Source organism: Alternaria novae-zelandiae (assembly GCF_023758075.1).
Source record: "Alternaria novae-zelandiae strain BMP 2774 chromosome Unknown scaffold_9, whole genome shotgun sequence".
NCBI classification, from domain to species: Eukaryota; Fungi; Ascomycota; class Dothideomycetes; order Pleosporales; family Pleosporaceae; genus Alternaria; species Alternaria novae-zelandiae.
In genome coordinates, this window is record NW_026056969.1 from 1 (window position 1) to 11,563 (window position 11,563).

General features: G+C 51.6%; 3 protein-coding genes across 3 annotated transcripts; all 3 read left to right on the forward strand.

The window, feature by feature from the left end:
* Nucleotides 1-4,345: 4,345 nt before the first annotated feature.
* On the forward strand, nt 4,346-6,913 carry J4E88_004898 (uncharacterized protein; the record flags this gene model as incomplete). Its single annotated transcript, XM_049398541.1, has 1 exon — nt 4,346-6,913. The coding sequence occupies one exon, from the start codon at nt 4,346-4,348 to the stop codon at nt 6,911-6,913; it is 2,568 nt and encodes an 855-aa protein (XP_049255221.1).
* Nucleotides 6,914-7,941: 1,028 nt separating this feature from the next.
* J4E88_004899 (uncharacterized protein) lies at nt 7,942-8,544 on the forward strand (the record flags this gene model as incomplete). Its single annotated transcript, XM_049398542.1, has 1 exon — nt 7,942-8,544. One exon carries the CDS (start codon nt 7,942-7,944, stop codon nt 8,542-8,544), a length of 603 nt encoding a protein of 200 aa, XP_049255222.1.
* A 1,113-nt stretch (nt 8,545-9,657) lies between these two features.
* J4E88_004900 (uncharacterized protein) lies at nt 9,658-11,556 on the forward strand (the record flags this gene model as incomplete). The annotated part of the gene is made up of 1 exon (XM_049398543.1): nt 9,658-11,556. The coding sequence occupies one exon, from the start codon at nt 9,658-9,660 to the stop codon at nt 11,554-11,556; it is 1,899 nt and encodes a 632-aa protein (XP_049255223.1).
* Nucleotides 11,557-11,563: the final 7 nt, after the last annotated feature.

An 11,563-nucleotide genomic window follows, 5' to 3' on the forward strand; every position in this document is an offset into this window, starting at 1 on the left:
GGGCTACCTTGTGAGTCACGGGTGCTGACGAGACGGTGTTGGATGGGTGATGACGTTGGAGTGGGATGGAGGATTTAGGTTAGATTTAGGGTTAGATCTAATGTAAGATTCAGTGAAGATAGTGTGGCGGTAATTGTGGTACTTGGTGTATATAGTGTGGAGGTAGCCCGTGTAGTGTGGGGGTAGTGCGAGGTTATGATGTGGGGTAGTAGGGTATCATGATGTCGATTGTAAGGTGACATGGCCAGAATGATGTCGTAGCGTAGCGTGGCGGATACAAGCTGAGTTCGGCCATGAAATTCAGGGTTGAATGCCTGTTCTGAAGAGACCTGCCCGTCTGTTTCGGGAGTGGGGACTAATGAAGTTTGTTGGAGAGACTGGGGGGTCGTGGTATGGGAGTGGGAAGGGGTTTATGACGTTGTCTGAGGGATAGGTTGTGTTGTGAGTGAGCTTGATAGTTTGTGGTGACGTCGTTTGATGGATGTGTTGTTTTGCGTGCGTACCGAGTAGTTTCTGATGACGCTGTTCAAAGGACACGTTCCGTTTTGCGTGCAATTAAAAGTCTTCAATACTGTCATTGGACAAATAGGAACGGGTCGAAAATGAATATAGAGTTGGGTATATATGTAATTGATGCATATCTCGTTACCGAATAGTAAAAGCCAGCCAGCCTCGCAGCCATGTAGCCGTCTGTCCAAAGACCCACATCTAAACTCTCCTCCAAGAAAATGTGCCAAAGTCAACGGGGAATAAGAAGCAAAATAAAGAGTGGTGAAGAATACTGTGAAACCAAGAATAAAGACACGCAGCGATCAACGCGCAAAAGAGCCATGGCAATGTACAACCCCAAGCATCCAACGCCGCATCAAGTACCCAAACCAAGCCCGCTAAGTGCAAAGAAGTAAGAAGATGAGAGAGAAGAGCGAGGCGCTCTAGTTCGAGCCTGAGCTACCCCTCCGGCTGTCGGCTGGTGTGCTGGGGAAGCTGAAGTCGACGGGCGATGGCGGTGGTGCGGGGGTCTCGTTGACCTCCATGGAGCGCGAGCTCAGGCTTGATGATGCCTTGAAAGCTGCGCTCACATCGTGACCGAGAGTTGAGTTTGTGAAGATGGACAGGCGCTGGCGGGGGTTGAATGCGGAGGCTGCTGAGGCGGGCATCTTGGTGGTTGTTTGTGTGGTTTTGTGAAGTTGAAGGGTGATTCGGTTTTGTAGATCGATGTACTCAGTACGTAGACGAGGATGAGTCTTGTAGGGAGTAACAAGGAAGACTGGCGGGTGAAATGGAGGGTGTCCGGAACAGTCGATTAAATAGTTCGCAACGGAAGCCGAAAAACTGGTACGGGCCGGAAGTATTGATGCGCTGGTGCAATGCAGGGTAGGAAGTGCAAGTTTCGCTCGGGGGAAGGCGCAAAAGATATGTGATGTGCTGTCTCGGGCTGTGACAACAACTAAAACTTCGGGGGGCTGACTCGGTTACGAAGACGGGGGTGTGAGCCTAAGGAAGGGTGAGTCAGATTTAATATATCAGGGTAGAATGCGCTGAGGGCGAGGGGCTGTTTGCGACAGGGCTGATGTGTGGTTTGTGCGTTGGCCATGCAGGGCCGCCAGATTTGGCGGAGCCCCGGACTTGAGGTGCTCGGGTATGGGGAAGAGTGTTGCGTAGGGGGCTGGCCTTACTTTTTGGTAGGTGCGTGTCACTGGGCGAGGCGTGTTACACAAGTTCGGTGTTGTAGAAGGCTCGTGTGTGAGGAATGCTTTGGTGGTGTGTTTGAAGAAAGCAAAGAGGTTTGACGTAGATGTGGTTTTTGAGTATCAAGTAGTATTGGGCTTTGGGCTGAGTTGTGCTTTGCGATGTGTTGGAGAGGGCGATACCGCGCCGAAGGGGGTAGCTCTCTTATACAAGACGGAGTACAAGACCAAAGTACTGATACGATCGCTATTCACCGCCGAAAAGACAAACCCTGACTCGCATCATTAGCCAGGGTAGTAACGGAATCTCGGAAGGGCCATACGTTTTGAGCTAAAAGCAAAAGTATAATCAGCAATCAAATGCGGCGGCAACACGGGGAAGCGGACGGTTGCAACTCCTTGCTTCGCAACCATCGTTGCACCTGGCGCGCAGAGTCCACCCCACGCCCTGATCCTGTTCCAGGGTCGCAGAATCAAGGCTGTTCTGGGGCGTCCTGTCATCATCGACGTGTCTGAGACGATGTTCTCGAAGCGAGGATGCGACAAACAAGGCGCACAAGCCCTCAGGCCCTTCTGCAGCCTCCTACGCATTCCTCGACGGCATCAGGAGCTTGCTGGGTAAAGAAAGGGTGCCTATCGCTGTATCGTAGACGGCCCGAACCAGCAAACCAATACCTTGCGATACACGGCGGCGGTCCGCGGGTAGGAGCCGACAAGCGTATGACGTGGGCCAGCAAGACACCACAGTGTCCTTTGGGCGGCTGTCGCAAGCAAGGCATCATCAAAGCCGGACCGAACAAGTCAATTCTCTGACCGCTTGTCCGATATGCAAGTGTATGCACATCCCACGCGAGGGCTTGCGGCAGAGCAAGATGGGGTAAGTGGAGCTTCCGGGCTGCATTCCCCGGATACCAGCAGGCTGGGATTCGCCCACTCGAAAAGGAAGACGAGGCGTCTGGAACTTTGTCTCTCCACCTTTGATCAGCGGGATGCGCATTACTGCTTGATTTCTTGATGCCCATCCAGGCACAGCCTTTCGCATTCGCAACGGCTTTTTCTACCGCTTATCATCGACTCATGCTCCCTGTGAGTCGGACACACCCAGATAGGCAAGCCGTTTTGGGTTGCGACGCGGAAAATAATCTCTGCAATGCAACGGTTGCCCGGCTGGAATGAGGCTTCGAGAACGCTGTTGGAAGGACGCTCGAGCCGACAGGTGTCACGACCAAGGCGTCACTGACGTTTGTGCCATCCTGCCGCCCCTTTTCTACCGGTCGAAATTGCGGCAGAAGAGTGACATCTCAGATCTCAGACCTCTCTCCGTCCTGCGTTGGCCGCCCTGCGCAAGGCTAATCCAATTTGTTCTCGCTAAAGGTCCAAGGAATCGCTGATCGAATACTGATCGAACAGGTTTGGCGCCGCAAAAACTCGTGTCAGCGCCAGTCGCGTTGCGATCTCGATGCGCGACGCGTCCTCTGCAAACAGTTTTCTCTCCGCATCATCCGAACCATGAGTCCATGTTGTCGTTGAATATATCGACATTATTACCGGGCGACTATTTCTGGCGCGAACCTTCTTTGCTTCTTCGTGTCTAGCAGTAGCCTGAGCCAAGCTCGCCTGTCATGGCATCATATTGTCGAGACGCCGAATAGGAAGCCATGGAAGCCGGGGGTTAGACGCGAGCTAACGCGAGCTCAACGTCGTTTCATCGTTGGTAATACGACGTAGCCATTGCTCTTTGGCAACATCCGACATGTTTCGTCCAAGCCTTATCCTCGCCGCCCGCTTTCCCCGGACTGGCGTATAGCCTGATCTGGGGAAATTGATCCTCGTCCTTGCCTTGGCCCTGGGCGGAACAAACTTCCCCCCGCCATACTGCGCAACGTTGCTCACCGGGACCGCGGAGGGCAAGTCGTACGACGCCGCGTCGCGCATACGTAAATTTGTGTCGCATCCGAAAGCGGGTTGTGCCATTAGCGAGATGGTGGTTTGGAAATGTCGCTGTGGTTTCCCGATCGTCTGCAGCGTCCCGACGATATTCCGCGCGTTTCTGACCGACTGTTGAAGGGCTTTCACCGCAACTTGATCGACGAACATCGCGGAGAAAGAGAGGTTTTCGTTTGCAGCGGTAGCGCTGCGGCGGCTGCTGCGCATTTTGCGGGAGGGTGAGAAGCGCGCTGCTTCGCATGCCAGCTCAACAGTACTCTGGATCTAGGGAAATGCTCAAAGGTATCGCGTCAGTATGGTCGGATACCAGTCCACTGCCTGTTCGGAACGAGACTATGTTAGCGCGTTCAGCAGCATTCCCTCACGACATGAGTGTATTTAGCACCCCTAGGTGCCCAGGTGGGAATCAGGCTCTTATGTCCTATGGTTGACAGAACGATCCGCATTTCGCAAACACACTCCCACGGTTCATTGTTCAGGTCGCAGTTTTTAGGAAGATCTGAAAATTATGCGGCGATATCGTCTTCGGTCGCGCGTTTGTATTGCCGCTCTCTTTCACTATTATTACGCGCGAAATGTTTGCACCACGAGCTTGAAAATTCTTTCGCGTCCGTTTGCACACCCTCCACACAGTAACTCCGCTTGAAATTTGTTACAAGTTAGTTGACACAACAGTCAATCTATCCAACTTCGAGCGCGCCTACGACACTATGGATTGGAGGACGCTACCTCCCGGAGCGCTAGCCTCTCTCGACTCGATACCGGCAGCCGATGCGGAGGCTATCCTGAAGCGCGCACTTTTCTTCGGATGCGACGGAGGCTTTACCTTGGGAAGGGCCGAAGTGTATCAATACGATGAGCTTACCCATCGTTTCTTTGGCTGTCCGAACGATGGCAAGTGCGACATTGACGAATCTATCGCAGCCGAGAAATGGGAGAAGGTCCTTCTGAATGACGACTTCGACATTCGTCATTGCATTCCCAGGGTCGCAGTCGTGAACATATTCAAATGGATGCGCCTGGCCAACGTCGTTGCGCAACACGAACAACTCATTCGCGCACGTTGGCTCAAGAAGACAAATCGTCAGCGAAAGGATGTCCTACTCTCTGCAATGCCTGACATGCCCTCGAGCCACAGAGCTGACATCGAGATGGTCTTGGAGCAGTGCTGTCCCAATCAGCGACGTGACTTACTATCTTCCATCCTCCCCTACATCAATCTCGAGGATCTTACGAAGCCAAAATCGCTACTCATACTGCTCAACGCCCGAGCACACCACTTGCCCAACGAGTTCGCATACTCCGATTTCGAACTCGCACCGCTGGCTCAGATTCGGCCAGTTCTGCTCAATCCGACCGACTTCACAATAAACTTTATTGGGAATTACGGAGGCGTTGTACATTGGGACGATGAAAAGGCAGCCCAGGATTCGATCAACAAGGGCTTGACGATCCATCCTGTCCACGGACTCAACATCCTACAGATACAGCACTCTTTACTGGAGTTCTTACACAAGTGCTGCATACATATCCTCCACGATGTTGTCTCGACCAACGTGATAATGGCGACATCCGTCACTGTAGCGCCCACACCGCCTCCACTGTCGGACAACGACGAGCAATACAGTTCCCTTAATGTCGCGATGAGAGAAGCACCCTATCGTGAACCAGCGCTTCTTAATCTCAACTCACTTCAAGGCCTAGTTTCGGCATATAAGGCGGCAGCTGAGGACCATGTGTGGTTGCTCCGAGAAGACCCCAGCTACTTCGCAGAGATTGTGCAGGAGCAATACGAACATCGACAAGAGCTGCTCTTAGGCCAGAACTGTGGTCGCCTACATGAAAACGCAAAGGAACGGCCGCTTCGAGGAAAGGTTCTTCGTACCATGATCACCGACGCCTATACGGAATTTTACGTATGGCATGAAGTTCAGCGCCGCATCTCTCAGCTTCATGAGATATCTCTCAAGTATCACAGTGAGACACGAGGTCTACGGAAAGAGTTGCCATCGGACTTCTTTGAAGCTTTAGTGGAGACGTCGTTCTTCTTAGAGGCCACCATGCTCGACTTTATACATCAGATCAGTCAACAATGGTGCACCTCACCTGTGATTCGCGACTCTTGGGCGCAGGCATGCGATGCGTATTGTAAGCATCATGCTCATCCTGTGCCTATCAAGGATCATCCGCGGGGCACGGAGAGGAACAAGATAGATCGCCTGGTCCATTTTCTGGGTTATGCGCCGTATCGTAACAAACTTGGCATTCATACTGTGGTCGATGCAATTGAGAGACTGCTACAGAACAGTCCTAGTGCCAAAGCCTTGGTATCTCCTCGGATTGCATCGTACATCTCACAGCTCTCTGTGGCATCACAATGCTTCCAGCAACTTCAGTTGTTTCAGCCGTGGGCAAGACAGGTCAAGCACAGTGTCAAGCAACGCCAGACTCAACTGTTCATCGCATACACGGCCTCTTTCTCGAAGTGGCACGATGTCTTGATGACCAAGTTTAAGGGTACCAATCTGTGGGAGCTTGGCAAGCCTGACGGAAAGTTCCATTATCCGGCGGATAGACGTCGATCTCGTGCGAACGTCGATGCTCTACGGAGTGCTGAGGCTGCGCTGGATGCATTTTGGACTGCCGCAGATGATCGCTTCCGCCAAAATGCAGGCAAGACGCCGCACGATATTGTCACTGAAATCATTGAAGAGCGCACTCTGCAACGAACACCTCCCTATATCGAGCGTAACAACTCGTCGAGGAAGACGTCGTCTCCCGAGCCTGTCGACTATATCTACGTACCGATCCCCAACAGCCTTCACGAGCCCACCAAACAGATCACAGGTGTCTTCGACAAGCTCAGTATAGGATCTTCTTCGAAGACTAAGACACACGGGCTTTCGGATTCTCCGGCCGATATCGAGCTTATCGAATACGTTGCTGACGGCGAACCTGAGAGCCAGCCATGTTTCCGCCTCGACAAGCGCGCGTGCAGAGTCTTCCGAAACTTGTTCCATTCGCCAGACTCGCGCGACCAAGTAGGAGAAATTCCTTGGACCGACTTCCTGCATGCTATGGTCTCAACTGGGTTCTCCGCGCAAAAGCTTCAAGGTTCCGCATGGCAATTCACTCCGAGGAATCTACATGTCGAACGGCCCATTCAGTTCCACGAACCGCATCCTACACACAAGCTACCTTTCACCTGGGCTCGACGCTTTGGTCGTCGCCTAGCGAGGACGTACGGATGGAAAGGTGATATGTTTCAGCTTGCTTGAGTGCGACTTTCTGGGGGAGGATGCTGATGAACCACTATCTGTCGCGCTGACATTGGCGTAGAGGTCATGGGCATTGGGTGGAAGAGCTCTTGGGTCGCGGGTCTTGCTGAAGATGCATGTTCATGTGATTGGTAGACTGGTAGCTTAGCATTCTGGGAGTACAAACTCAATCGTCGTGGTAGAAGGCATGTAAGTACATTACAGAAGTAGCTCAAAGCTACACTTCTATATTCACTCAGTCTCCAGTAATCATGCACGTTGCGATGGGCCTATGAAGACAGGAAATATAATCTCGCTTTGGCGACGTAGCACTCACACTGGTGGTGCGGCGTAAACCATGTACTAACTGCCAGCGCCAGCGGCACATTGCTGACGACAGTAGTCCGTTTCATATTGACACTGCTATCGAGTTCAACGCACGCGAGGCTGCTGTGCCATGCACTTGAAACATCTTTACGCAAGGCGGAGAGAAGGATTCAGATGCAAGTTCAAACGACTGAGCCTACTCTATCTTAGGGCGTATCAGAGAGGGGCCACAGTGGGCCAATCACGCCGGTCTTGCTGTCTGACATAATCGCCTAGCTTTTACGGGTAAAATGAGCTCACATTACGGCACAGAACCTCATCACTTTGCCCCCACTTCTTCATTGACAGTAGGTGCCGCCGCCACAAGTTTGCATCGGTTGTCATCGATTCCGGTCGCAGATCCACTGTGATTCATTCGAATCAGCTCCAAAGCGACCTCATCATGGATAGTGCTCAAGACAGGTATGCTGTCATTGCTCCTAGGCGCCGACTTCTACGTTTGAACATGGTCTCTCTTTGGACATCAAGACGGCGAAGTAAATCTCCAAGTATAGCAGGATCGCAATCTCGAGCGTCGCAATATGTCTATAAGAGCGGGCACACATTGAACTGTTGATATCTTCCATTGAGCCATCTCACATCTCAAAGATCCCACGATCTTTTCACTGCCAAACTTCCTTATACATTTTTTCCCAAGAACTTTGTTCCATCAATTTCACATCATGCGCTTTCGTCTCTTGTTCCTTGTGTTGATACCAGCGGTCATTGCAAGTCCGTCTCCTGACGGGAACAACAGGGAGGTCGACATCTCTGCGAACGTGGAACCAATTACAGCCACTGTCTTCGTATACCCATCCACCGATGAATTCAGTCGTGATCGCCAGGATGAAGAGACTGAGTGCAACTTAGAGGCTTTCTACGGAGATCGTGTCGTAAAAACCCAAGATTCCAATGGAAAACCGTGTTGGAAGTTGTCCCTGATCGAAGGCGAGACGGTTGACGATCTCCGGGGTTGGAGGGACATCGATATCCCCGGTGTGAGCTACGAGGAGCGGAAGCTGAGATTCACGAAGAGGAAGGTACCTCCGAAACCGACAACGTGGTGGGCTGTGGCCAAGGATCCGGAGGACACCGAGGCGAATGCCAAGATCTTCGCGTACCTCAAAACCAAGACCAAGCCTGGAGAGGATGTCTATGAGCTCACGTGTTACGGAGGGCGTAGATGGGGCCCGTTGCATTTGAGTCCAGGGGGCATTTTGGAAGTGGCACAGTATCCCGGCATCCTCCCGGAATTGGATATATCTCAGCCGCTCATCAAATGTTGAGCTATCCTCAGCGTAATGAACGATTGCCTTCTTCAAGAAAGAGAGAACCTAGCTCTTACAGTCTTCTTAGGTCAAGTTCGCATCTCGATTAATGTCTTCAAAGTACGTGTTTGTGGATGTCCTGACCATCCCCACAATCCAGCAACTCCGCGGCCCACTATGATGTTTTCTTCTTGATCACGCACAACCTTTAGCAAGCGCAGAATGAATACTTATAAGTATAATCAGATGCTTCACTGATTCCAAAGCACCGCCTTCGCCGGCAGACGGCTAGAAGCCTTTGGAGTGCGTTCTCATTTCGTCACTTTCATGGCGTATAGACTAGTCAGTGCGGCCTTGAACTGTAGTCGGTCACGGACTCTACGACGATGGTTCTAGGCTACGGTTTCTGCTCGCCTCGTCTATTAATACCCCGCCCTTCTCGTATTCCACCCACCCAGTTGTTCTCAACTTCGGGAAGTATATCGACACGATCGCGTTCCTGAAATGATGCCTATATTTACCGACGAAGAAATGCAATCCATCTTCAAGTGGCTCCTCTCCAGTCACAAACACGGAGATCTCTACCCTATGAACGAACTCGAGGATTTGGCCACCGAGTATGCTACGAGGGCTTCGACGAGCTATCAGAGGCTTCACGATATAATTCTTCGTCACGAGGAAGTTATACGTAAGAGATATAGACAGTCATACGCGACCGAAGCGAAGCGAAGGGAACTCCTTTTGAGCGTTTGGCCTGATATGGCGGGCAAGCACCTTTCATCTAGCTTCGAAGATACTACAGGGAAATTTGTCCCCACTCCCGCGAAAAGCATCAGTAAGTCAACCCTCCCTAGCCTCTCTTCTTCCTCTCGCAAAAGGTGATCTTGGAGGTTGTCGATGTGTAGGGGATTGCAGAACGCCAGCATTGATACGAGTACAGAAGCGTCAGACAGCATCGATCCAAAGCGAATACTACCATATATTAACCTTCAAGATCTCGCGAAAGATCCGAAAGCGCTTCTCATATATCTTAATGCACGAGGACGAAGCCATCCATACGCTTTCGGTGCGTTTGAGCGTATGTTTATACCGACCGCTCGAGTCAATGATCAGCTCTTGCCGACAAACAAAATGCTCTTTGACGGCGAATTGACCTACGGGAAGATTCGTGAATGGCCGAACCTTGAGAGTGTAGAGGTTTTAGAGGTTAGAAAACTCGCCCTCGGCCTTGGTGAGGGTCTGCAGGTCTTGTTGATACAATGCCACGTCTACACTATCCTGGTCAAGATTTGCGAGGCTATACTGAGCCCCATTAGCTCAGCAGAGCTGACAGAGGACATTCATCCTATCAAACCGGAACCACTCAATTTGGTCGGACGTGGAGAGCTTGTGAATTCCTTTGCCGGAATTGCAGCTAGGTTATATTACCAAGGGCCCACTGGCTTGGATATCGGCAGAGTTTGCCGACTTGTCAAATCTGCTGCTAAAGCTATCCAGGATCACGCTTTTCATCTTCGGGAAGATCCTGGTTATTTTGAGGACGCCTATGAGGATGCTGTAAACCATGACGTATTCATGGTGCCAGACGAGCATGGCAAATCACATCCAGCACTGCGAGGACAAGACTTTGTGAGGCTCACCCTGAACGGTATAGTTCTTCGGTCGCATTTCCATCTCATGTACTGGCAGGAACTAGCGGATCAGATGCACGAGCTCGAAAAGCTAACTGAGACATATCCGAACGGGATCGTCTACAGCGAACTTGAAGAGTCGGAAGTGAAGATCATCGACTACACACATTTCCTGCTCGAAGAGATGAAGACATTGTACTTGGTGGAACTCAGAGGGGTTTGTACAAGCCCCGGGTTCCGCATGCACTTTGTTAGAGACAACAGGAATATCAAAACTAACCCAAGCATGCTTAAAGAGCCGTTACTGAGGGAAACTTATATGATGTTGTTCAGCATCACTGGCGCTTACGAGAGTGAAAAGATCGCGGATTGGCAGGAGCTCTACCATGGCCTAGACGTTCTCGAGACCTTTCTCTCACGAAGCCCGGCGGCAAGAAATCTCTTCAGTCACCAGATCGAGCAGATATTGACGAAGCTTTCAGTCCTCGCTGAATGCGCCTTTCGATTGATGATCCAGCCCTGGTACACTGAGTCGGTATACTACCTAGAATCAGACTCAGCGGACTATAAAGCCAGTCTAATGGGGTCATTTCAAGGCTGGGGAAAGGTCTTCCAAACTGAGGAGGGGCTCATTACGGATACAGACCTAGGAGATCCCAAAGACAAGAAGTTCTTTTACCCTTCCGAAAAGAGCGCCGCTAGAAAGCCAGTGCGACAAGCACTATGCAAAGCTGAAAGACATTTAGACGACTTCTGGGCCATGGTGGACGGGAATATAACTAAGCTTTGTCAGCGGCCTCAGAGGAGAGCACTCCGTCGCATCTTCGACGAAGGAGGTGCAATCAGACGGACCAAGACATGGGATGAGAAGTTTCCAAGGCCGAACCAGTCTGATCGACCAGAGGATATATTTCAGCCCCAGCCAGCTTCAAAAATCTTCCACGACTCATCCAAAGACGTCACCGCCAGCTTCGACAAGCTTGCAGTGACGGAGAAGACCAAAGAGAAGACCCATGGCGAGCCCGGCCCAGCTGCAGTGCCAGCTGCGCAAGGCCCAGAGGGAGAGTTGGAAGAGAAGGTTGTTTATAAGGTTGACCAAAACGCCCATCGCGTCTTCTCGGCGCTCTTCCACATTCCAGATGAAAACGGCAGCGTGCCCGGTAAGGTTACATGGGGAGAATTCTTGAGCGCACTCACTAAGCTCGGCTTTGCGGCTGAGCAGATGCACGGCTCAGCCTGGGAGTTCACCCCAACAGGTGGCTTGGAGCACCTACAGCGAGGTATACACTTCCACCAACCTCATCCGAGTAACGAGATACCGCTTAAGCTGGCGAGGAACTTTGGGAGGAGGCTGGCTCGGGTTTATGACTGGGATGGTACCATGTTCGTGCTGGAGTGAGGGGGGT